At 39.7% G+C, this 27,398-nt stretch overlaps 1 protein-coding gene across 1 annotated transcript in view; it reads left to right on the forward strand.

Moving 5' to 3' along the window:
* LOC131592603 (protein phosphatase 1H) overlaps positions 1-27,398 on the forward strand; it is a 124,225-nt gene that overhangs the window by 39,871 nt on the left and 56,956 nt on the right. Inside the window, exons 2-3 of the mRNA XM_058864206.1 lie at positions 16,179-16,347; positions 24,916-25,260. Of these exons, the coding sequence (XP_058720189.1) occupies positions 16,179-16,347; positions 24,916-25,260 (514 nt within the window). The remainder of the gene's footprint in view (positions 1-16,178; positions 16,348-24,915; positions 25,261-27,398) is intronic.

Consider the following 27,398-nt stretch of genomic DNA (forward strand, 5'->3'; position numbering starts at 1 on the left):
AAGCAATCTTGCTAGCTTTGTATGAGGTCAGAAGAGAGGACAGGTGGAGTGTTTGGATTTAGGGCATACTTTTCTGTCCCTTGACCTGGGCTGTATAACCTTTGTGTAGGTGAAAAAGCCTGTTTCTTAGTTTAAAAAAAATTGGTTTTTTTATAGTTCTGTCTGAGACATGTGAAGAAGTGGATTATATTCTGATTAATAATATGTATTTGAAAAGTAATGGAGACATACATGTTGTCAAATACAAAATTCAGATTTAGAGATGTACCTCTAAATCAAAAACTGTGAATAAACACTGGAAGGACTATTATTATTAATTGCTGGGATGCTGATAGATGGCTCCAGTCTATATAACTTGTCTTTTCACTTCAAGACAGCTGTAGAACATGCAGGGGAAAAAATAATCTTTCTCTCCTTACACATAATATGTTATCAGAGCCATTCATCTGTCACTTTTCCCAGACTAGCATTCCTCATGCTGTTTGTCCCCCTTACTGTGCTAGGATTATGTCAGAAAGCTCTATTTAGAGGGTGATTTTACCTCAGCAAAATGGGTTTGCGTAAGCTGTGCTGCATTTTATCTGAGTGGGAAGATTTTGTTGTAGTGCACATTACCACTGAACTGTTGCTTCCTAGTGGAAATCCCTGTAGATGTGTGTCATCAGGAAAGCTCATCTGAGGTACAGGAACAAAGCTGGTGGGGGACGGACCTTGAGGTGCAACATGAGCTCCTACAGGAGCCTCACACTGTGACAAATAGTCTTGGAGTTGGCTGTGCTTGCTGGCTGTGTTCTCTGGTGTTCACCACCTTCTCTCAGCAGCAAATGTAAATGGAGCTGCACTCTGATTTTATATGCGAGAGGTAGTTGAAATATATTTTCATATATGATTCTGAAATCAAGAATAAATTGGCATATTCTAATGAGCAGTAGTTCTGCCTGTTTCACTGCATTCTGCACTCATCAAAGCACCAGAAATGTGTTGTAGGCTATAGGCCTGCATGGCTGGAAGGTAGATACAAATAAGCTACAATAGGAGAAGGGAAACATTCTGGTTTTTGTTTACGTACTATTCTATCCATCTCATTTACAGAATTGCCCATGCTAGTTTGTGGATTTTTATTATTTTTATTTGGCTCCCAAAGGTGTGGAAACTTCATTATTTTTGTAATCTGCCAAAACTGGAAAGAAAAGCTGTTTGTTCCATTAGGCTGTTTCAGTCTTCTGTGCAGTTTTTGACTTGCTTTTAAAAATGCAAAGAGCTATGAGTATCAGAATGCCTGAGAGGTGAGGAATAAGCATGACACAGATGTCTCAAGCTCTGTTCATATCTCTGAGCTCTTGCTTGTTTCCATTAACTTCTGACCAAAATGATAGTGCTTAAGAGCATGCCCACCTCTTACCTTGACAAGATGGATAGTCTCTTTCCTCACATAGTGACAAAAATAGTTCTTTCTCGGATTAAACAGGCATTATCAAATATATTGAAAGCAAAGGTGGTCTCCTTATTTTTGAAAGAGCAATTCTTCAGGCAGATAAGCTTAGTAGAGTTGCAATGTTTTTTTGAGACCTAATATAGATGGGGTTGAGGAGTTTTCAGCTCATGGCGAGCACCTAAATGATATGCAAAACAGCCCCACAAACTGAATGTTAGTTTGACTGTATTATCCCTTGAGTCTTATAAATGCCTATGGAGTGGTGGTGATGCAGGAAATATTCCTAGAGCAAACAAGCTGAGTGTGATCCCCTTCTCTCCCTGCTTTCTTGGGCTCCTAGTGAAGTGATGCTGCCTTTGTTACTGAAGATAACCCTCTTAGTGTTTTGAAGACACTTGGTAAGGGACAAAGCCTGAGATGATTAAAACAGTTAGGGGAGTATTGTTCCCATGCCCAAACAATGCATTTCTTTGTTAATATGTCGTAAAAATGATCAGTTGTACCTTAATCAAGACAATTTTGAAGGTCTGTGTTGACTATTGAGGACTAACTATAATAGTGCTTTTGTTCAATTTTTTTTTAATTGTGATATTTAAAGCCCAGTTGAAGGCTACTGTGGAGTCATAGGCAGATAAAAAGGCTGGAAGCACAGAAGTCTAATGGATACAATTATCATTGTAGCGCTCTTTGCACTAATTATTGAGGCTATTCAAAATGTAATTGGGCACGAAGTTTCATTGCTAGAGACAAAAATTCTACTGAATGTTTGGATCGTGTTCAAAACATACCATATCCTAAGAGAATATTAGTTGGTATATTTCACAGCACATTGTATCCTTGTCTGTTAGCTGATGAAGGAAATGGCAGAAAAAGGAGGTGTTATACTGTGATGCCAACTACCAACTAGAAAATCAGAGGAGTAGAAGTGAGGAAACCCATAGGCTGAGACAAAGACAGTTTAACAAGGAGAGCAAAAGCTGAACATGCAAGCAAAGCAAAACAGGGAATTAAAGGACTGCTTCCCTTGGGTGGGCAGGTGCTCAGCCAGCTCCAGGAGAGCATGGCCCCATCACATGTAATGGTTACTGGGGAAGACAAATGACATCTGACATCCCCCATCTTCTTTCCCTCAATTTATGTACTGAGCATGATGTCACAGTTTGGGTCACCTGTCCAGGATGTGTCTCCTCCCAGGCAACAGGGAACAATACTCCCCCTAGTCTCTTACCCAACGCTGCCGTACAAAAAGCAGAAAAAGCCTTGTCTTCATTTTGTTCTCAGCAGTAACAAACAAACAAAACAAAAAACAACAACAAAAACCCCCTCTATTATTATCACTGTATTCAGCACTGTTGCAGCTGCCACACAGCACAAACCCAAAACATAGCCCCATAGTAGGGGCTCTGTGAAGCAAATTCTCTCTTCCCCATCAAAACCATCATAACTAGGCATTTCGATTTTTGTTTTCCTTTCCTTGTAGTTAAGTTTGTGCTGGTAAGCAGCAGATAAATCAGGGGTGGGGGAAGCACTGTTGTCATAGAGGTAAAGAAACAGTGCAGTGAAGTTTTTGTATGCATATATAAATGGGAAAGATGGCATACTTACTGCTTAATCCCCTGGCCTTCCATTGATGGAGGCACAAATGAATTTTATATTCATTGGCTAGTTATGGTCTAAAAAGTACAGTAAATCCAGAAGACTGGGCAAAGTTTAATGCATGTGGAAGTAAGAGGATTAAGCAATTTTAGTAATTTTTTTGCTGTAATTGAAAAAACCGTGACTTCTTAAGCAGAAATACTATTTGCAAAACAGCAACAAAAGGCGATGCAATTGTCCTTCAGCATCCAGCCTCTTGGAAAAGCCTCTTCCCTTCATAAAAAGGTAAAGAAGTGCCAGCCAGAATAAATTTCACAAGGGAAAGAATCACACAGAGACATATTTGTCTACGCTCAAGTGATAAAATGTGATTAACTGAGACTGGAGCAACTACTGAGGTTGGAGCATGCACCATGTACACTAGGAGACCATGAAGCACAAAGTGGACCATTCTTTTGGCATTGACTTGGTGGTGTCTGGTCCCAGTAGTACAGCAGGAGAGTAATATTCCTTTAAAAAATGTTCAGTAAAGTATGTAAATAGCTCTGCTTGCTGCCTGCTGTCTACTCCAAAATGCTACCTTGGAGTTCTTACGCATCAGGGACGGAGCGGCTGTGCTAAGGCTGTTCTGAAGATGCTTCAGAAACCGATTTTTGTTTTGTTCCAGTTTATGAATGGAAGCAGATCATAAGGACTACGGGCTGTCAGATTGGCAGGTTGGAATCTTTCTTTCCTGTTGGCACCACCATCCTCCAGTGGGTAGGGGAGCAGATAGACATAGTTGCTGCTAATCAGTCTGTTGCAAACTGGTTTCTTTGCAGACCTAAATGGGCAACTTTGCCCTGAGTGTATAATGCTGCTCTGGAGGAGGTCAGGCAGTGTGCCTTCACTCAGGTGCCCTTCTTTCCCTTGTTTCATCCTGTGAGGCCACACATTTTTTAATGTATGTGTTAAAGGAGAGACCTGTGTAACAGTAGGCAGTGCGGCAGGAGACACCTTTGCCCCTGCTGCAACCACTCTCCATTCTGTGGAAGAACCTATTTCTTCTACTCTAAATCACTTATTTGTAAGACTGAATTTTGTGCTTACTTATATAGTCAATATTTTAGAGGAACTGAAATTTTTTTGCTTGCTTTTTAATTTTTTTCCTTTCCCTTCACAGTAGGGGAAGACTCCTCTGTGCTTCAAATCTTTCTTTTCTAATTGCCATGCTGATTACTTGTGTATTCTGTGGGGCATTTTATTTCAACACTCTGAGATTGTATTTCTTAATCTTTGCATAGTAAATAAAATGTGTCCTAATCAAATAAGTTTATCCCTGTAAAAATATACATATGGGGTATATATATCTATATGTATATATAGATATATAGATGTATCTGTGTATGCATGTCTTCAAAGCATTAAGGAGGTATGGTGCTTTAACTGGTTCAGGAAACACTAATTTTGTACAGTAGGTGGTGTGATTGTATTTTGTGATTCTTTGAGTCTGTGGGGTAAATCTCCTTTTTCTGAATTGAAGAATTACCCCTACCCTTGAAACACACACTCTGATGAGAAAAGGTTGGTATTCTGAGCTGGTTAATGGGTAGAGGGAAGGAAAATTATACTGATGTCAGTTAGAAGTGTAGGACAGCCTATGCATTGCTTTGAAGATCATGCACCAGCTCTTTGTGGGCCCCCCTCCCTTTTTTTTTTTTCGTGTGGCAGTTTAACAGCCATCACTTAATGCTGCTGGAGGTGTTTTGTCCTTGGCAAACAATTTGCAAATCCTTTGCTGCCACTTGTTGATAATTTTGAATTGAGAGCAGATTAATTATTGTTTCTCTACTGGTAGTGTTGGCCTCTTAATAAGAGCTATCCAACTTTCTGTGCCTATTTAAATATCCTGTGCTCAAGGACTCCAGATGTATATATCTAGGTAGTGTGCAAATGTCTAAATATAGCAATAATAATCTCTAGCTTTCTTCTTTTCAGTCACCAGAAGAAATTGGTGGATACGTTTCCATGTGTGTGGAGTATGGACTGAGATAAGTCTATATAGACGTCTGTTTCAGTATTAATTTCTTACATCTCCCTGGTACTTTCAGAAGAGGAGAAATCCTTCTTGTGAAAAAGTCTCTGAGCTTGTCTTTGGTCCCTGGTCGTGGGTTGGGCTTTTTCCCTGTTATGCTAGAGAATATGCAGTTCTCAGCCCCTTTCCGAGCTGCCAACTTTCTCTTCCACTGAAGTTACTTCTGGCTTCAGTCCCAGTATTTGTGGGGAACAATAGATCCTATTTTAGCCTATACAGATTTAATTGCTGTGAATAAGATTGACAATTATCTTCTTTGGAGTCTGAAAATTCCACTAACTGTTTTAGATGCATTTAAATAGTTACACCAGGCTAAACTCGCATATTGCATCAGGATCTATAAGGCAAATATGTCCTTGGCCTTTATTTTAAAAGTAATTTTTGTTGCATTTATTTCTGTTTCTTCTGCCTTGCTTTAAACCCTAATTCTCTGCTTTGGGTGGCATTATTAGTCATACCAAAGGGCTTACATATCAAAGATGCATTTTGAGGAAAATGCATTTCAAATAGCAAAAAAACTTATTGAAAGAGAAGTTGATGGGCTTTTTGGTGGGTTTTGGGTTTTTTTTTGTTTTTTTGTTTGGTTGGGGTTTTTTGTTTGTTTGTATGTTTGTTTTGCTCCCTTCACCCTCAGAAGCTCAGGCATGTAAGTGGGAATCATCTGACCACGTGCTGACAACCTGCTGTGTCAGTGTCTAGGCTCAGCTTTATCACCCGAGAAGAGGAAGACACATTTCATGCTATGTAAACAACTAAAATAGGTCAGATGAATCATGCCCCCAGATGTCTTCTTTCTCTTTAGCTAATCACCCAGACTTAATAAGCAGACTTAGCTGTCTGCACCGTAGGTAGACATCTGACTAGTTCTCACCTCTGGAGACCATACTTGTCACAGCAGTCACATGTGGGTGACTAGACACATGTAGACATGAAAGAAGATTAAAAGTACTTGGCTTCTTGATGCAGAGCTACTGCCAGTGCCAAGGTGAAGGTGCTCTGGGCTCATCTCCTTGAAACCAAAGACAAACCTGAGGGGATTTTCCCAGAAAAGAGACGTATCAGTACTTGATGTTCACAGTTACATACCACTGAACTGGGGTGCGCTGTCTCTTTCTCATTACTAGCTTCCTAGACTCCCAAGATACAGCTTCATAGCTTTCTTTCTCAGAAATGTTAGATGGGACTGCTCCTCCCTGTTATCTGCTATTTCTACCTTCATATTGTCTCTTCAGTCTCATTGTGGAAATACATTGATTTGGATTAAAAAAAAAAATAATTTCATTACACAGGTGTCCCCTTGGGGTAGCACACTGGCATATGAAGGTGGAGGTTGCTTATATTGGGAAAGCCAAGAGAGGGGGATACTTGCAGTTTGCCTTTCACCTTTGCCTGAGAAGTTGTCTCTTGCTAATTTTACAGGTTATTCAATTCCTGAATTCCGTGGGTTTTCTTTCCAGTCTGAATACATTGTTTAATATTTATTTTATTTATTTAGAATCTTATCTAAGGGTGTATAAATTCAAACTTTCAATTTCACTCTTTGTGCATATTTCACATTTATGCAGCTTATAATTTCTGAAAGTTGTTCCTTGGTGTAGCAGGACGCAGGGACAGTCTAATACTTTATTAATTCCTATACATATTTTTACAGATCTTGACAGTTTTAATTTCCAGTGGTCTGAGTGGCATGGAGGGGTTTACATGGAAGTTGTAGTAGTCAGTTGGTTCTGGTGTTGACTTTGTTCTCGTTGAGACCTCTCTGGGATTGCATGTGCCTTTGGTCACACTGTACAGGATCTACCCCATCAGAGCTGCTTAAGTTTGTGTCAAGCTATGCCATCTTGTCTAGGCCTCTTTGGGCACAAGTGGTTCTCCTTTGTTATAGTGCTTTTTGAAGTATTCGATGTTGGCCCTACTTACTGTGTTTGTGCTAAGTATTTGGCAGTCTGTAGGCTTTCCAGTGTGCCTGTTGCATGTACAAGTGAAAACTTGGATCAAGCCTTGTTAGGTGCTTGTACTATTGACTTTGGAAAGGGTAAGGTTTGTAGTGGAGGCAGATTGCACAGCACAAGTAGAAGAAATAGTAGTGCTGGAGAAGCACGACCTTTCAGACTTCACAGGGTTTCAGTGAGCTGTTTGTGCTCAGGGCAACTCCTGTGCACACATCAGGTAAGATAGGCCTCTTGTGCTTTGCTCCCTCTGCATTCCCATATGGACAAGGTCCTGGACACCTGTTCTAGGTGACCCTGTTTGAGCAGGCCTTTGAACCAGATGACCTCCAGAGGACACTTCCAAGCTCTGGTTCTCTCGTTCTGCACCCCAAAACTTCTTAACCTTGTTAAGCCTCCTCTTCTCCTGGGTGGAACACATCTCTTCGTCCCACTTCCTGCAAGGACAGAAGGAGCCTTTGGGGAAATTTACCCTGAGGTTGTGGCATACCATGTTAGTAGATGTTGTGCAGACCCCAGAGCTTCAGTACCTTCCCTCTGGATAAAGATGTGCCTGGAGAAGACACCCTTGACTCCAAGCTGTGTGCACGCACACAGTCACACAGAGCCAGATACTCACTGCTCACTGCTTTTTTCCTGCTCTTGGGTAGAAATCCTGCATTTGGCTATCGTTCTTCTTTTACTGGCACTGATTTTACCAGGGTTTCTATGTAGACTTTCACTCTAGATTAACATTGCACCTGAAAAATTTCATCTGTGATGGCTGAACAACTGGGCAAAGATATTAAGCACTTTGACCTCTATTACATGAAAAATAAGTGTTTTCAATGACATAATATTTAACTGAATTTTGTACACAAACACCACAAGTTTTTGTTTAGAAGTGTTTGTGTTCAGGTGTATATGAAATATATGTTAAACTACTGCAAAATTTTCTTCATCCTCTTTTGCTTTAATTTCTGCAGCTTTTTTATACTTTAAATTTAGGAAAGCTAATTTTGGAATTGATTGTTAGTGCCAAGAGGAATAAATTAATGATCACTACAAAAGTTTTGATGAATCATGGTCTATCAAGATTAAGGGAGCTGCCATTTTTCGGTAATCTTTTTTTTCAGGCTCAGGATTGCTTATATTTCATTGGTTTGCATTTAGCTTCTATTTTAGCAGCTTCAAAGATGAGGTCTAGGAATGCAATTTTAGTAACAGAAGTAAAAGACTCGGTTTTGTGGCACATTTCTATGGCAAAGAGTCATTGGAGTGTTTTTTGCACATGGTCTCTTCCTGCAGATCTGCCAGCTAATGTTCTCCCAGAGGAAAAGTGATAAATGTAAAACTCAAGCAGCAGAGTGTAGTCTTCCTTTAATTATTAAAAATTACCAGCATATGAGTGACTCTGAATTAATGTCCTACTTGTGATACTAAAGCTGTATGTAATGTTTTCTTTTTTTTTTTTTCTTTTTTACTCCCCCTTGCCTTGCATATGTGTGCTTCCATACATACACAGTCTCTATAATGACTTTTAAGAAAAAATTAGAAAATTGTCTTCTTTCAGGTTGTGGGGGCTTCAAGTACCTGCTGCAGTAGAGGGATATTGTGAATAAGGCATTAGTGTGTATCCGTGGAAATTTGTACCTTCTCTGTCACACTTGCAGAGATTATATTTGGGCTAAATTCAGTTGACAGCTGTATAAAAGGGATTAGTACTGTCACTGCTCATCTCTTGGGGTTAACTTTGACACATGCTAAATATGAGAGATAATTTTTTTCAAAGCTTGGACCAGTTTTGCATAAGCCATTTATCTTGATTTCTCTTAACCCTGAAGCTGAGACTGCAGTCTACAACATCACAGTCTAAAGATGTGGGATTTACTGCATTACTTTAAGCACATAATTTGCTTCACTGTAAGCATAAGGAGAACTTTTATTTGCATGTAATTGGCATTTCTGTATGGAAGAAAGGGTTTATTTTAGATATGCTTTCAAAAGTAGAACTTCAGGAAAGAAACTGAGGAGGAGAGGGAAGTAGTCTTCTGTTTTCTTCATGCATCCTTGTCATATGCATATTCATTTAAAAGTCTAAAAGAAAACAAAAATATGAGGTCAATTCAAACTGAGCTTTTGGTTGGGGTTTGGTGTAGTAGTAGTAGTTGGTGGTGTAGTAGTGCTGAGCTTGTGGACAGAGTGAATATTTCTGAAACCCAGATGCCCCTTGCTGTAGCAATTAGAGGCAGATTGCTTTTCCTTAGCTTTTCATCATCTTAATTGGAATGATTTCTGTATTCGTCGCATCACTCTGTGGGGACAGTTGAATCTCACGTGCAGCCATTTTATCAGACTGTGTCTCGCTGTGGTGCCATCCTTATGAGGGATGTCATGGTAAAGATTATATTCAGCCTCACATGCAGAAGGTGGTGTACAGCTCATGGGAACTGACATAGAAGTGGCTGCTTTTCCTTTACATTAGTGGGAAAGGAATGGCAGAAATTTGGTTCCCATCTTGAATGTGAGATCTAGGATAGATGCAAAGACATGATAAAGGATATTCCTGTAGAAGGGGTCCATTTGTTTTCACTACTATTTAGGGGTTTTTTAATGTTTTCTGCTTCAATTTGAAGCTGAAAACATATCACACCAGCCAAAGCTGGTAAGCATTAGTAAAACCATAATAATATTATAATGTGGTAACATAATAACGTAATAACATAAGGTAAGCTTTATCAGCAAAAAAATCTAGAAAAATCTAGTAATACATAAAAATCTCATAGTTTTTGTGCAGATGTATTCATCTGGAGGCTGACTTTACCAGACTGAATGTGCTCTATTCATATAAGAAGCATAACCTGAAGTACTTTCAAGGCAACGTCTTCCTGAATACCATGGAAATAAGTTCAGGCCCATTTTCCCCAGATTAGCAGGATTTGAGAACTTAACTGTTGGAGAGAAGAAGAAAAAGGTCCAAGTGTGTTAGTGGAAACTGGACTAGAGGAACACGGCTCAACACAAAGTTGTTTATTCTCATTGTCTTCTGGGTCTCTTGCACATATTTCAGCAAGCGTTGAACAGACAGGCAAAGTTGCTTTAAATATTGACGATGAGCAGTCTGACCTGGTATTCTCTGCAATTGTCCTTTGTGGGAAATAAATGGTGGTTCTCTTACAGTGTCAATTTAATCTTTGCTTTTGCAACCTCTTGCCCCATTCTGATAGCTAGATAGCTGAGGAAGTGAGGGAGAAGAATTTGGCAAGCACTATTGCCAGCTGTGGCTGAGACTGCTCAACTCTAAAGTGAGGCCATGCTTAACCACCTTTGTATCCCACTGGTCTGGCTCAGCATCTGCTCGGGGCTCACTGTCCCTTGGTTTTCTTCTGCAATAGCTGCATGCTAATTATCAAAAAGAGCTGCCTCCCCCTGTGTAGTGCTCGCAGAGCTTGCTCATTCCTGCAGTGACCTACAGCTGTTTTGTTCCTGGCAGTCACTTAGTATTTAATCTTTCTTTGGAAAGGGTAGCTGGGTGGTGTGCTGCATTGTAGCATTTTGGGAATTCCATACAAATAACATCAAAGGGACTTCTCTTTCAAGATGTCATTGATTTCAGCCCAAAGACAAGTTGTATTACCAGGTTATGATCATTTACACTGAACATTACACTGAAGTGTGGTAAATTTCCAGCATAAATGATATTCTACTTTTATACTTTGCCTATTTTAATCCCATATTTAGTTCTTATTAGCTTGATGGGTGTCATAGCTTCTAACTAGGCCTCAAAGTGAACTTGGCCTACTATACCAGTGTAATTGCTCGTATTTTTACAACACATCATTGCAAGATTTCATGGCTAAATATTCACTTCTTCCTTGATTAATAAAATGAAAGTTTTTTTTAACCCCATGGATTTAGAGAACTGATTCATGTCTGGCCTCAATTTCTGCCTGCAGTGGACAATACTAGTGAGTGCTTTGGTTTTGACATGCACAATGTTACAGTAATGAATGAATGGAACTGTTTAGGCTGCTTGAAAAGCTGCCTTTCATCTGAGGGAGGAGGTGAACAGCTAGAAGAAAATCTCTTTCAAGTTGATTCCCAGTGCAGAAATAAATCACATGTGGGTGAAAGGGAGGAAACAGACACCTACCTGGAAGTCTAAGACTGTAAGTGAGATGTCACAAAAAAAAGCAGTGGCATCTACTCACATGCTTATCCCATTAAGGGGGAAAAAAAATAAAAAGGTGGGAGGTTGAAGTAAAGCCAGTCACCCTTCTGTGAAAGTTGTTTTATTTATGTTATCTTTAATCGTCGTTCTAAGACTGCTGAAATTATAACACAAAACTAGGAATGTATTGTTTGTTGTCTGTACGTATAGTATTCATTCATGAGGGTTACTTCTATGTTACTAGTTGGGTTGGATGCAAACTGGTGTCATGCAGCTGTGGAGTGGTGTGTGAGTGCCACAGCTGGTAAGAAGAGAGGCTGGCTGTAGCTCCTCTGCAGGGAGAAGGGCTTTGTGCTTCCTGATGAATCCATTCATTCAGAGTCAAAACAAATACAGGTGTCCACCCCTAATCTGAAACCTCAGAGGAAGGTAGAATTGAAAATTGCAGTGTACCACAAGCTGCCTATGGATATATCTTTGTATTTCTAGCTCTTCTTTTCTTGCTAGCCCTGAGGAGCTTTTGCATTTGTATTGGATTAAAATTTGTGGAGCAAATGAGCACAGGTTCCCCAAGTAAAAACATCTTTTTAGGGCATGTTACAAGCAAAGTTCCTTCACTGCATTTCATAAACTATTTGAAGCTTCTATTGTGGGCTATATTTTTCTCCAAGTGGGTAAGGCAACTGCATTGGGGATTTTTTTGGTGGGTAAATTTTTCCTGCTGCAGCACAGCTTGGAATTTTGGGTGACTGCAACTTAATGTAGTATCAAAGAGTATGGTATAGGAATGAATAAAACACTCAAAGAGAATATGCTGGTATTGATGAAAAAAAAAAAAAAAGAGGAATGAGTAGAAATGCTTCAAAAGACTGAAGCTTTTATTTTTGGTTTGTGTTTGTTTGTGGTTTGGTTTGGATTGTTTTGGGGTGTTTTTTTGAAACTATCAAAGCCTGTTTTGGATTTGTTTACCAGGCCCATTTTGGTTCTCTTAAGATAAACTTAGGATTTTGCCATCAGTGATCCTGGCACAGAACTTTGAGCTGTGCTTGTTGAGAGAAGAATAGAAGCACAGCGTGACCTGCATTTCTATCTAGTTAGATGGGCTTTGGGGTCTCACGAGATACCAAGAGAATCCTAATTGTGAGGCAAACAAACTAGCTGGTTCCTATCTGGTGGATTTGCTTTTTAGGACGTGTAAGATTAAGACTCAGGAAATACTGAAATATCCATCAAGATTGATGCAGGTACTTCAGCTATGACCAAAGCCCACCAGCTGACTGTGCAGGCTTCAGGAAGCTCCTGTTTGGAAAGCAGGGTAGGTTTTTACTAGTACCTCTATACCTCAAACTAAACTTTAGGATTTTTTAAATGTGTTTGACATTTAAAGACAGCGAATTCTGTAAGAAGAGGGACATCTGATCTAGATATATTATTTGGATTGAATGTTACAAAAGATTGGATAGGAGATATATGGGTATTGGGGAGAGGAGGAAAAGGATGGCAAGGAGTTGATCATCAATAGGTCTAATCAGTGTCTTGAGAAATTTGGAGGAGAGAACAAAAGGAGGAATTCATGTGTCTAAGTAAGCTAGAGAATTATGTAGGCCTCAGTCTTCTAATTTTAAACTATTTCTTTTCTGTGCATTATTATACATATTAATGATAAAATGAAATTGAAATGATTGGTGTTGTTTTATAGCATTTTGTTCACTTTATTAGTGGACAACTTATATTTTAAGTTAGATAGAAAATACACAGGGGCAATCTTTGGAAGTTGAGGTACTTCATTAGTGGAAGGAGGGGCAGATTATTCCATAAAAAATTCCAGAGGTCTAATTAAGAGTTACCTTCTGGTGATATGAATATTTTGTTAGTTCTTCTTTGTTATTTGTATAAGCAGCTTAGATGTGATTTTTGTTCCGGTAAATTGCAGTCTGGGAGTGCAAGGAGGAAAAACAGCAGTGAAATCAGCATTGGAAAGCTGGTTGAAAGAATTGCCTGGAGAAGGGATTTAGGAAACTGCAGAAAGAAAAGGATTTCAAAAGTCAGCAAAGACAGAGCTGTTTGAAGCTGACTAGATGTTACCAGCTTCTGTGCTTGGCATCAGGCACCAACACATAGTACAAAATTTGAAATTAAAAATCACAGGGCTTCACTGCAGCAATTTTCCAGTACTTGCCTGGGAGATGGGATATGAGAGTAGAAGATTGCCTCTGTCAGGAAAAGAGCAGCTTTTGCTGTCTAGACCCTGTATTACCTGGTAGGATCCATAAGCACCATTTTGACATGATAATTTCAGGCCTTCACAAGGAACAAAATATACTCAATCCTCTGATGAAGAAAGAAAAACTGAAATTCTTGGAGATACAGTTGATTTCTTGGAGAGCACCATTCCTCCCTCCTCAGTACACTGACACCCCAACTCCCATGTCTGCTCAGTATTCAGTCTTGCCAGGTTCCTTTGGATCATACCCCCTTCTGTCAAGGTACTTGGAACACAATTTCAACTCCAGGTGTTTTGTGATAGCTGATTGTCAAGCCAGTCTGTTGGGTCACTTTGTTCTCATAGTCTTTCTAATGTGTTCAGTGCATTGACAAACTTTCTTCATAAGAGATTTATAAAATGATAATATTGTGCATAACCTGACATGTCATTAAACATCAGAACATCTTCCACCATACAAGTCCTGAAGTCCATCACTAAGCTCAGAAACCAGGGCAGCTCCAAGAGTTTCAATGACTTTTGTAAGGAACATAAGTGGTAGGAAAGCAGCCAGGTTTGTAAGGAGTAACTTTTGTCTCTTACTTGTCTTCTGCTTCTTTTTAAAAATAGGACTGAAAACAGCAGCATCAGTAAGGAGACTGATCAGCTAAACTGAATATTGATTAGTTCCTGATGTGATAAAACTACACTTTCTCTGCTGCTGCAATATTTTAATCATGTTTGTAGCATTTCAAACTGAACAGGTCTTGGTCAGCTGATTTAAATGCCTTGGCATTTATGACTTTGTCATGTGTTCTGTGTCTTCTGCCCTTCCCCCCCACCCCGACGCTTTCCCCCCATTTTTGAATATATGCTTCTACTTTTCCTAATGTCAGGAAAATGAGAGCTTTTAGACTGGAAGCTTACTGCATCTCAGTATTTGATCTGCAATTGCCTAAAGGTTAAGTGCTATAGGGAATGAATGGTTAAACTGCTCACAAGTGCCTTGCAACTAATTGCTGCTTCATCTCTGCTCTCTGTGTTTTGCAAAATAATTTTATCCACAATTAGTGTGTATTTTCACAGCATACTTGCAAACAAATGGTGGTATTGTGCATACAGGTAGACTGCAATGTGTAGCATGTAGCACTGTAAGGAAACTCCTCATTTCTGAAAGCAGTTAACTGCAGTGGACATACATTTTCTTTTTAAAAAAGACTGGTTTTTCTATTCAGAGGGAGGAATACTCATTTGCATGGCACAGCATCATATTGCTCCTTGAAAGTGAAAAAGAATGTATTACCTTTAAGCAGAGCCGAAACAGACTTGGTATTTCAGCAAGAGCAGGCAAGCTGGGGTTCCTTGCAAGCCTTCCTTTGATTTTTGTTTTCTTTTTATTTCAACAGCCTTTAGCAAGTATTTTCCTATTGTGTAAAGTTTTACTGTAATGAAAACATTAGGGTTCAAGAAGTCAGGTATGTCTTGAACTTGCCATCAGGATCATGATGTGCCTTCAAGCTGTTTTAGTTTCTGGGGAGGCAGCAGTTGTTTCTAAAGACTTTGTGTGCCTGATATGAAACTCGGTGCTCATCCAGTAGTGGAAATACTGTCTCTGAGTATCGGTCAATTTGTTGACCCAAACCTCGAGGTAAAGAGAAGTGGGTGTATAGTGTTTGTGGAAGAAGACATGCTTGCATAAAGTCACAGTGTCTCTGCTTGCTTGGACCAAGACATTGTTCCGTCTTGCGTAGATTTTCCCAGTGTGAACCCAGGACTGTCAACTGATGCAAAATTGGTCAGTTTGTGATGAGATTCTCATGTAAAAAGTGGAAAATGTGTTTGAGCTTGACTGTTCTGAGACTGATGATAGTAACCACAGTATTTTGGTTAGCACAGGCTTCTGATTAAGATCTTAAAAACTTGGTAGCATAGCTGTTATTTCAGCCTCATGACTGATCAAAGGGAGGAAGCTGTGGTACAAGTCTCAGAATGCCTTTGGCTGTTAAAATCTTGTACTGAGCTCTTAGTGCTGGGTTTTGCATGCCTGCAGCTCTTAGTGCAAATCTTTTTTTTGCAGGGCAGGTAGGACAGATGGCTTGAAGTAGACTTCGAGAGGGCAGGGGGTTATGTTGTGCAGTACTAGAGGGATGTATTTAATATGCATCACTTTATCGCTGTGGTACAAGCAAGCTTTCCTTGCCTGTCGGAGACAAAGCCTTTGCTTTGTATTTCTGTCATAGCATTTCTAGTATATGCCATTTAACAGACTGCCTTTAGCAGTAACAGCTTTGTAGATTCATAGCAAGCATTTTGTTTGTGCAAAGACTTGGAACTTGACAGAACGCACACTCTTAGCTAGCAGATTCATTATTTATAACAGAGATGCTGACAGGTAGAAAAGCAAATGGGGGTCTCATGTTTAAACTGGGAGGCATATGTGTTATCAACTTCATCCATAAAGTAGTCCCTTTTTAAAAACAGTATGGTATGCCTAGGGGTGAAATATGCTCATGGAACCATTGGTTCTTATTCACATAGTTCTGCAGGAAATGCTTGTTATGTCATGTGTATGTGTACAGAAATAAGCAAGTATGCCTGTGTGTATGTTTGTATCTCTGGGAGAGTGTCAGGTATTTTAATTCAGTTAGGACTTGCAGCATGCTGGACTCTGCTTCCATACATCTCGAGTCACATTGTGAAACACAGATGGGGGCTTCTGCACTTTGCTAATCTGGTCACTGTTTTCTGTTTTTGTTTTGCTTTTTTCTTAGGGTAATAAATGCAGGGAAGAGCACGCACAATGAAGATCAAGCCAGCTGTGAAGTCCTCTTTGTCAAGAAAAAAGCTGGAGGCAGTAATTCTACACCAAACAAGAACTCTTCAACAAAACGGAGGTCATCTCTGCCCAATGGAGAAGGTCTCCAGCTGAAAGACAATTCAGTAAGCAAACTTCTGTATCTTGTAAAAAACACAAAAAAAATATAAAAGTATGTAGGAATGTGGGTTCATATTCACTTAAAGGTGTATTCTGAATATTTCATATCTTTTCAGTTACCTCTTATTGATTATCTCTGCTTAAATGCTGAACATTTCACTATATTTTTCATAGCTCTTCTACTTGATTTTTTTTGCATTGAGAAGTGCTCCTTGCATCTAAGATATTTAGTTTAAAGGTGGTCAGGGGGATGCTGCTGGATTTTTCTGTTTCATTTCTGAAATAAAATGTTGAGAAATTTGAAGATGAAGACAAGGGCTGGAGCATGTCTTCTGTGAAGACAGGCTGTGAGTTGGGGCTGTTCAGCCTTAAGAAGGGAGGCCTCCAGGGAGTCCTTAGACTGGCCATCCAGTACCTAAAGGGAATTGGAGAGGACACAACGTCCTGTAGTGACAGGAGAAGGAGTAAGGACATCAAACTAGTAGAGAGTTTAGATTACATATTAGGCAGAAATTCTTCACTGTGGGGGTGGTGAGGCACTGGAACAGGTTGCCCAGAGAAGTTTGGCCAGGTTGGATGAGATTTTGAGCAGCCTGGTCTAGTGGAAGGTGTTCCTGCCCATGGCAGAGGGATTGGAACAAGATCATCGTTAAAGTATCTTTCATCCCAAACCATTCTATGGTTCTGTAATTTATACAGAATTAATTTATACAGAAATAATTTATACCTGGTGCCACAAAATGGCAGGTCAACTTCCATCTGCTCTGAGTTTTGGCGCTGTCATGTAGGCACATTTGCACTACATGGAGCTCTGTGGACACTGCATTGGCAGCTGTTTTCACTGTGCCTACACAGGGGTCAGGTAAAGACCTATATGAACCATATAGGTTCAAATAGGCTGTTAAAATGTGTCTTATATCTAAGCCACTAAACCTCGTCTTCAGCCAACGTTGGAAAGATACCGTGTTCTCTAATTTAATCAACTACTAAAGCAGGATAACCTTCTGGTTTATGCAGGTAGAGTAAGGTCATCCAGCATATGAAATTTAGTGATTTTTGCAGACTGTAGCTTCTCTTATTTGTGTGAAGTGTGGCATATGTCATACACTTGTCTATGTATGGCAGTCATCTGCTATTTTTCATCTGTCTTGTTTCCTGACTGGCTAATTACTTCATCTGCTCTTTAAGCGTGAGCTCAGTCTCCATCAGTCATTGATAGTGTGTGTTCAATTCCAGCATTTCACCATGTAATACTAAATGCCCTGTCTGAATGTTGATTATGATGTGAATATGCTGCATTCCTGCTGCTGGAGAATACAGGTTGTCCCTAAGTCATAATTAATTTTTCAGTGAACTGTGTCTATTTTAAATCAGGTGGTGGTTAGCAGTCTGCTTTAGTCTCTCTCCCAGAATTGGCTTGCTGTACCTGATGGCTGCAGGGTTCATGGGGGTCCTGAGAAACAAGTATTCCTCTTGTAATGTGTCCCTCCCAGCCTCTTGCTCCTCCAATTCTGTTTCATACTTCTTTACTGCTGCAGCATTTTCAAACTGATAGATTCTCAGGGTTTGCAAATGGCTCTGTTCTTTCCTCTTTAAAACCTTTCTTTAAATCGTGTTTCAATTCCTGTGTACTGATATTCCTCATTGTATTCAGACAGTCATGATTTCTTTTTTCAAGTACATTTTTGCAAACTTTTTGTGCCTGGAATTTGCCCAGAACTTTTTGTGCCCAGAACTTGCCGGGACTAGGAGTTCTACATATAGTCATGCAAAGCAAAACAGAATTTGTTTTAGTTCACTATGTTTTCAAAAGTCTTTCCTAGAAAGTCCATGCAACTGCCTGCTGTTGGTTCAGGAAGATGCTTGGTTTCAGGAGTGTATTTAACTTTTGCATGCATTAATTATGTTTCATGAAGCAAACATTTTGCCACAGTGCTTGTTTATGTGTAGAAAATACAACAAGACAATTGCCAGTCTCATTGGTCCGGGTAATGGGTTTGTTTGACACTAAGGGTGTCACTGTGCCATGCACACAGGCACACTGCAAAGACACCTGTGCACACACCAGCCTGGGTGCACACATTTTGATGAGATGTGTGAGAAGAAAAGAGATATGAGATTTGAAGTGAAGAGATAAGAGATTTGGTCTCATACCACATTAAAGTTCCAGACCTGTTGTGTGAGATATGTACGTGGTCAGGGGCCTCTGCATCTGGGATATGGGCAAATGTAACTGTCCTGAATTTGTTTTTGCATATTTTGGGGGCTTGCATGTGACATAAAAATCTTTGTAGCATTGTTTCACAGAGCCCGATTAACTTCCAGTATCAAAAGCTTCTCAGGAGCAAAAGCCATAGTTCATCACATTATTCAGAAGAAACTTTTTTCCAAACATTAAATAGTCAATAAGATTAGATTGCATTAAAAATATAGGGATCTAAAATAATTTTGTTATTGGAAAAGCATCTTAACTAACCTTGATATTATCCATTGTTACAGTTGTACTGTTGCAGTAATGTAATGTAGGGTCAATAAACTGCATGTTTTTAAAAGCTGCTCTTTTTATCCATTTGATATTTCATGATTGTAAGTAAATATCTCCTCAGTAAATATCTGCTTACACAGAGTTTATGAGAAGAATCTCATGGAATGTTTTGATTTTTCTTTCTCTCTTTGCTACTGTATTTCCTAGTTTAATTCTGTATCTTTCATCTTGATTTTGGAAGAAACAGACACTCCCTTTCAAGTTTCTTGAGAGAAACACTTAGTTCAAATCTTCTCTTCTTGATTCTATTTCTGACATATTTTGACCAAAAAGGAGCATAAGATCAAAAGTCAGGAGCCAGCTGACCCATATAATAGAGTATACTGTTTTCTAGTTACTTGTTTCTTTGTTCTTTATATGTTCTGTTCTTATCTATGGATTTATTTATTTTTCTACGTGGCACTAGAATAAGTGCTGTCACACCTATTATTTAGTTGTGGAAAACCTATATTAGAGCACAACTTGTGTATTTAATTCTGTAATATATTTTCCCAAAACAGGCAGCATATTCCTGGAGAAAGTTTTTTACTAGAGGGCAGTCTTACACTAGCAGTTAGTAGGATTTTTTCCTTGCTGCATCTTTTGTTGGTTGAATAGATCTAAAAAGAGGGAGGAAAAAAGCACATTTTTATGTTGTGTCATGTTTTTGTATTTTTGTACTGTGAGGTATAATACCCCTCACACAGCACTGTTTGCAGATATTTTTTAAGGAGTATATGAGTTTCATGGTAAATGTGATGAGGGTGCAACTTAATTTCTGTGAAAAAATTTAGAAATACTGGCTTAAGACATTACAGTGAATGATAGAATGTCATCCCATGAAATGTTTAGTAAGAAAGCTAGAGGCTAAATAGTGTGAATACCTCATAGGGAAATCCCACTGTAACACACAATCTGAAATTGTCTGTCATGAAGCACCTTGCAGAAGGAAAAAGCAATGAGGCAAGAAGTTCATTGAAAGGATTTTTTTACAGTGTGGAACACCAGGGAAATAGGCACTGAAATTTAAACTTTATATAACAGAATCCTTTTCATCATCCTCAGATTTTTCTTTTTTTCCACAGACTCTTTGAGAATGGCATATGCCATCTTTTCTTCTGCTTTTTGGGAGGTTTGTGAAACATCAGCTACATCTGAGACTTTCGTGATTGTTGGTTGATGCTAATCCCATCAATCCAGCCCTGTGCTTTGAAAAAGCAGCAGAAGGGAGTTGGAGATCCATGTGTTGTCCATACAAGTTGAATGCCATTATCATGGTCCTGACTCTGCACATGGACTTCCAGGGGTGGAAAGGAAGAGGTGGTAGGCCAGAAATGCAGAAATGGAGAAGTGAACATTTCTTTAACCCCAACACACAAAAAAAATCCCAGGAAGTCTATTAAATAGCATAAACATGGTTTTCTTCTTGAAAGGGTGAGTAATAAAATGAGAAGAGCATTGAAAGGAAAGATGCTTTAAATTCAACCCTAAGTTAATTCTGTCCTCTTTCCCCCCATCCCACTCCATTGCTGCTTGATTAATCATATCTCCTGTCTGTCCCCATTCAAGAACATTCACGTTAAATTGCACATCTTTTTCATTTCTACTATTTTTAAATGCCTTTAACTACAGAGTACCTTCATGATGAATGCTGAAAACCATCAACAAGCGAAATGGAAATCCTGTGCCAGGTTATTGTCATAGTGATAATCAGGCTGCAGAACTTAATGTAATGCATTATTAATTGTCATTGTAATGTGAGGATACATAATTACTAATCCTGCGGTTTTCTTTGCCACAAATCTAGGATGGTGTGTGTGGCACAAGACTGGTAGCCTACCACAGGCAGCTGAACATATTCATAACATGAGGAGGCTTTTCTCTGAGGATTAGGGTAGCAATTGCTGGTCCAGTTCAGATTTAATGAGAACTCAAGTTGCACTCTTAAGTGTTTTGTGACTGTAGTTCATATCTGGAATAATGATAGTCAGGGTAGGTTGTAGTTCCCAGAATAAATCTTTAGTGGCAACATTATTTATCAGCCTGTTTGGAATTAGCTCCATAACAACAATCTGAAGGTTTGCAATGTAAGACAGCTGCCTAGCTTACCTCAAAAGCATGTCCCAAATTGATCACTAGCTATTGCTAAGGTTTTTCCCTTTTTTTTTCCTTCATATAATTGAGCTCAAATTATGTATATATATGCAATTTCTCTCATGATTTCTTGTCTGTTGCTTGACCCAAAACTTTGCATGTCTTAATTATATTTTACCATTGCAAAACCCAGGAGAATCCTGAACCTTCCTGAAAGCTAAGTCAGCAGTTGAGGAGCCTGAAGCTTATTAAATTTCCTAGTACCTTCTGGAAATTAATTGTAAGGTCAGTGCAGTGAAGGATTTCTTTCCTCTTCATGTTTCTGGTAGTTATTCAGCCTGTTGTTAGGCCAGAATCTTTTGAATGAAAATCTAAAATAAATCATTGTGGTGACTGACCACAGTCCTATTTAAGGATTCTGTCTAGATAAAAGAAGAAATGAAGACTGGTGTTTGAAAGACTACTTTTGGCAGAATACTGCCAGTGCTAGTAAAAATATATGTCCTGTTCTCTGAGTTTGCAGGATGTCAGTTCTTTTTGGGAAGAAGTTCAAGCTCCCAAATGTAAAAGAGAACAAACAGGAATGCATGTACACTTGAAAACAAGTAATCAGTTGGCGGCTGCAGAGGTCATCTCAGCTGTGTGAGGAAAAGCATGCACTTTTCTGTGCCTTTTGCCTCATCTGTGTGCCCTGACTGCTGGCCCTTGTTTGTTCACTGAGTCACTGCTTTAATTGCATCATATTTTTAATTGTCATTGAATTGGTGTGGTTTTGGGGAATTAATTTTTTTAAAATAGGAAATGTTTTTATTCTCAGGGTGGGGAAAAATAGTTTGTTTTTTCTTCCTTTTTTAGACAGCTAATAGGTTATCTGTTGTTTTCCTCTTTGCTAGTTCAAAAGTAAATGGAGCTTTGTAAGAATACACAGAAGTTTTTCAAGACTAATATTTAGGTTACAGTAATGCCTGCAGATCCCAACTGAAGTTAAGGCCCTAGAGCGTCTCACACAGAATGTCTGTATGAGAGCAGCATTATGGTAGTTATTTCCTCTGAGTGCTTAGAATACAGACTTCACAGTTATCCAGAGTGCTTCTGCTGTTGCTAGGGAGAAATAAATCTACTTTGGAATGAAATGTGCATAGTTTTAAAATGCAGGGGGTTTTCTGTCTACCCAACATAAGGGCAATTTAGAGAACTATCTTGGACGTGTGCAGTGTTGATGTCTGAACTTAGCTGAACTGAAAGCAACATCCTCTTTGATCAAGAATTACTACTCCAAAAAGGACAAAATCAGTGGACCACCACTCTTGATGTGGCCATGCCATGGTGACATGTGTCAGTGAGTGTGTGAGAATACAACTCAGGTCCATGTGAAGTTCTCTGTCCAAATTTGTGCTGCCCATTGGCTTAGAGGAAATAAGTGGTAACATTTCAATTTACCTTTTTGTTTGGGGCTATTTTCATCTGTTTCAAAGCATCCCAGTCTCGTCTTTATTTAACTCCCAAACTCATATGAGGCTTGATCAGTGTAGAACATACCCAGCGATGAGATCATAACAGAGTAAATTGTGTAAATAACTGTTCTCCTTCATCTTTTGAAAAACTGCAACACAGACTTTGCTGGGGGATTTTCTGTGGAGAACTCATGAAAATGGAGTGCAGATTAAATTTGTTCAGTTATAAGTTTCTGCTCCAGTTTGGGGGCAAGGGGAGAACAATGATAAAACGTCTTCTTCCTTTTCAATATTAAAATATTTCAGTGCCAGTTGGAGTTGAAATGCCTTGGGGATTTTTCCCCCCAAAGAGACCACATTTCCAAAGAAGTAGCACCTTTAAAGTACATGAGGACAAAAAAAACTGTGGAAGCATTATGCATGGTACATCATAACATGGATTTTGGCCAGGGAGACAAACTCTTAAGAGAAGAATGGGAGCAGAAGTGGTTTGATATACAAATCCCAGGACTCAAAGTGTTGTTATTTTGAATAAATAGTTTCAGTTCTCAGCTGAAACACTTTCACTTTGGAAAACTTGTTTCTGTTGGCAAAATACTTTACATTTTACATGAATAGCCATCTATTTTTACAAGCAAGTTTTTAAGTTGCTAATCCTGTTAGCTGTTAAAAATTACTTACACAGATTTTTACAGCCAACTGTTGTGTGAACTTGGAGGGATTCTGGGCCCAGAGCAAGGTAGTACAACTGCCAGTCCTGCCTCCAGGTGGGAAGTTTCACAAGAGGCTTTTTGAGGAATTTACCAGGCTGGGTAAGTGCAGGGGGAGAGGGGAGTAGTTTCTGGCTAAGGAACCATGTACAGAAATGTGGACACATGTTGGGTTTTCACCATTCTAGGATATATCCTGCTTACTTTACTGTAGTAAGTAAAGAGTACTCTAGGACAATACCTCCTTATCACAGCATTTCAGTAATGAAATGAAAAGTGCATGAGGGACTGATGAATTCCTCTTGGAGGAGCTCTCTGCTGTGTAGATGACTATGCTGTTGATGCTTTGGTTAAGAATATATTTGAACTTTACCACATCAGCAATGCTGTATGCAAAAAAAAAAACCAACCTCGACTTTTATGTGATTTTTATTATCATGGCACCTTAGTGGAGCAGCTGAAACAGCAGAAAGTAAAAGGAGCTGCAGTTCACAGCCCTGTCCATAAATTTGAAATAGGCAGTGCTTTGAAGTGCTGGGATGCAGGTGGTGCCTAAACTTTATGCTGATCTGTAGTGTAAGAGAGCATTTGTTCAGGTGAACAAAACAAATCACGTCTGTCATCCTAAATTAGACCACAATGCGACATACACATGTAATTTTGAGGTTTTTTGATTGCAGTGAGATCTAGGTTATTCTTTCTTACTATGAGATATTTTACAACAGTATAGCTTCATTCCTGTCCCTTGCAAAATTGTTTCTTTCTAAATCCGTATTAGTCCACCCACGTCCAACTTGCAAGGCAGCCACACTAGCAGCTGTTTCTGCATAGCTGGGAAAAGGTGCAGGATTAAAAGAAGTGGAGGGGAAAGGAAAGACAGGAAAGACTCTTTCCCCATGCTGCTGCCAAATATGCTGTCATGCAAAGATGGGTATCAACAAGCCTTAAATGGTTACTTGAGGATTGCTAAATGAATCAAATTCATTGGGTGATAATGTTGAGGTTAGCAAGAGTATGGCCTCTTGGTATTTTCCAGGCATGTTGGAGCCTTATGGTGCCCAGAGGTACTCTGCCTCCAGCCCTTGGTTAATACCCTGTCTAAGCAGTAGGGTATCCCACCATTTCCAGTACTATACAGGAAACTTTTTAGGGGATTGTGAAGAACCAGGCAGTGAACAGAGGCTAGATCAGATGAAGTGCAGCTGTCATCCTCGAGGACCTCTGTGCTGGTGCTATTTCCTGGGCTAGCACAGGCAGGGAAAGCCTGAGATGTCCCATCTGCCAGCATGGATGGACCTTATCTACCAATTGTGGAAGTGGAACTCACGTTTGTTGCTGGATGTTAGACTGAGGTCCTTTGTCTCATGCCTAGTAAAAAAAGGAGGTCTGTTAAGTATGAGGTGCTGTCTTGTGTAGAATTTTGATCTTTCATTATGTATTCAAATGCTTCAAATGTATTCTTCTATAAACTATGATGGCTGTAAGGTAAGAAAGATTGTAAGTTCAGCCTTTCTTATTCCTTTTTTTCTTTCCTGTTTGTTTTTTTTTTTTTTTTAAGACGTTAAGGGAAAGATAAAACATGGTAGGGATGCGTGGTAAAAATAAGCATCTCTTCTTTCAGCCAGAGTTGTACTGACACTGTGGGTATTTCTGCATTTCAGAAAGAATGTTACCTCTGGGAAAGTTTTCTGTGTTTCACCTGCTGCCTCTGTGCTACTAGTCACCTCGCTCACAACTGTGCAACAGTGACCATCTCTTTGCCTTCCCTTTCTCCCCCTCTTGCTTCTCCAGGACACAGATGGGATCAACCTGTACTACTGGTCCTTGTTTGATGGACACGCTGGGTCAGGGGCAGCTGTGGTCGCTTCCAAACTGCTGCAGCACCATATCCTGGAGCAGCTGCAGGAGATTGTGGACATCCTGAGGAACACAGCCGTCCTCCCACCCACCTGTCTGGGAGAGGAGCCTGACAACCCGTCCACCAACAGCAGGACACTGACACGGGCAGCCTCCCTGCGCGGTGGTGTGGGAGCCCCGGGCTCGCCCAGCACACCTCCAACACGCTTCTTCACTGAGAAGAAGATCCCACATGAGTGCCTGGTTATTGGGGCCATAGAAAGTGCATTCAAGGAAATGGTATGTATGTCTCAGGGCTCTGAAGTCCTTGTTGTTTACATTGAGTCACATGACCTGGAGATGATGAAGATTTAGAGGGTTTTTTTGTTGGTTTTTTTTTCCTTTTCATTGCTTTAACACCATCTGAGTGTGAACAGAACTGTTTAAGAGCCTCAGCAGCTTACCAGGTACATCCCTGTGAGGCAGGAGCTGCATCTTTATTCCCAAGTAGCACTGTGGCAATGGTAATGAATTACGTGAATTTTTGATATGCTGTACTTTTTAATTTTCTTCTCCCCCTCCTTTTATAAGATAAAGATCAGTATTTTATACCTGTCTTACAGTGCAGGTTTCAGCACTGGCACAGGCTGAGTATATGGGCATGCACTTTATAAAGCCTTGTTGCCATACCAGAGCAGCAGCAAAGGCTGCTAGGTCCAATGACCCCTAGCTCACATAGGTGTTGGAGCAGCTGACTGTAGAGTGTCTGCAGCTCTTCACTGAGGCAGATTTTGGGGGTGAGTGGGGTATGAAGTTCATTCCAACCACCCACTTGATTTCTATACAGCCTGAACAACTGTCAGGAAGTCATGACCCTATAGGAACAGAATATCCACATATTTCCTTATGGAAGCTGGTTTTTTCCTCTTCTGTAGTGGATGTAGTTCCTCCACAACTTCCCCCTTCACTTTTCCACATTACTGAAAGTCATTCTTCTCAGGCAGAGCAAAGATTTGGCCTGCCAGCAAGTACATGTGGATCAGGTATTGGGAGGTCTGATACTATTAATTGTTTTTCTTTTTTTAAGAATTTTGTTGCTGTAGTTTTCAGAAAAGCCTCTTATTTGAAAAGGACCTTGAGCTATTCAGTGTTTCCCAGTGGTTTTATTTGTTGTCTGAAAAGAAATATCTGATCATCATTTTTCCTGATGTATGTGGATTTTGTCCAGTACATGCATTTAATTAGTGACTCCAGTTGTTACAAATAGTACTTCACTTTGAGTTCTGAATAACAATTATCTTTTGCTGGATTGTTCTTTCTTCCCAAGGAAGTGCAGGCAAGCAGACCCACCGACTGGGTTTGGACTTGCAGGTGGGTAGGTCCAGGAGCAGCATTCACAGCCATGGCTTAGGCATACTTCAGTGGGGGTTGTGCAGGCAGATTTATGCACTGTGGGTAGTAGGCTCAATTTCTGCTAAATGAAAAGAAAGAGGAGGATGCATTAAAATCTGTTAGTTTAGCACACCTTTTCAGAAAGGAAGGACTAGATTGCTCCCTTCTTCGTAGAGAAAAGAGGGAGAAGATGGCTAAGCCCATGCACTGTGCCCTAGTGGGTTCAGAGCATGCCTAAGAGGAATGCAAATTTTGTGCTTCAGTTGGTGTAATTTTGAGGCCAGAAGAGTGCCAGGCTCTGAGACTGTGACACGATTCTCTCCTGTTGAAACTGTCTCCAAGAGCAGGAGAGATGAGAAGTGGAGTTTCGTGGCACTGGGCAGTGAAAGTAACAGTATGGAAAGCCTGTTTCAAGTACTCTATCTCTCTTAGGAGAGCTGCATGTGTGTTACCCATTACTGCCTTCCTGAATGTGTCTGAGTGAATAGGGCTGTTATTGTACTGCTTTATTTTGATTTCACATCTCACCAGGTGTTCACACGTAAGACCATCTCAGCTTATGTTCACGGATCTGGTTGTAAGGGCTTTTGTGGGTAGGGGATAAGAAATGCAGAAAAGCTGGATAACTCACAACAGTTAGGGTGTTCAGGTATTCCTTGTATAGTTCATAATAATCTGTTCTCTCTGTTTCTAAACAGAGATCTGTTTCTAAACGGAACTAAATATCTTCCTCCCTGCATCTTTGTTCATATACTACAGATCCAGTATCTTAATTCCCACTTGCTTTTTTATTAGAGGGCTGAAGGTCATCATTGTCTTTGATAAACAAATGACTACCGCAATGCAAAGTACTTTCAGCATGAAGTTCTACAGGAAAGCTTAAAAAATGGTCAGCATAAATAAAGTAGATAATTAAACTGTTTCTACTTGGAGCTCTGAAGGGAATTTTGCACTTATACTTGGTTTAGGCTAAAGAGTGTTCTCTTTCATCTGTGTGAGGGAGCAATTCATAAAATCAACATTTCTGTGTCTTTGATAAACAAATG

The sequence above is a fragment of the Poecile atricapillus genome, chromosome Z (genome assembly GCF_030490865.1).
Source record: "Poecile atricapillus isolate bPoeAtr1 chromosome Z, bPoeAtr1.hap1, whole genome shotgun sequence".
Lineage (NCBI taxonomy): Eukaryota > Metazoa > Chordata > Aves > Passeriformes > Paridae > Poecile > Poecile atricapillus.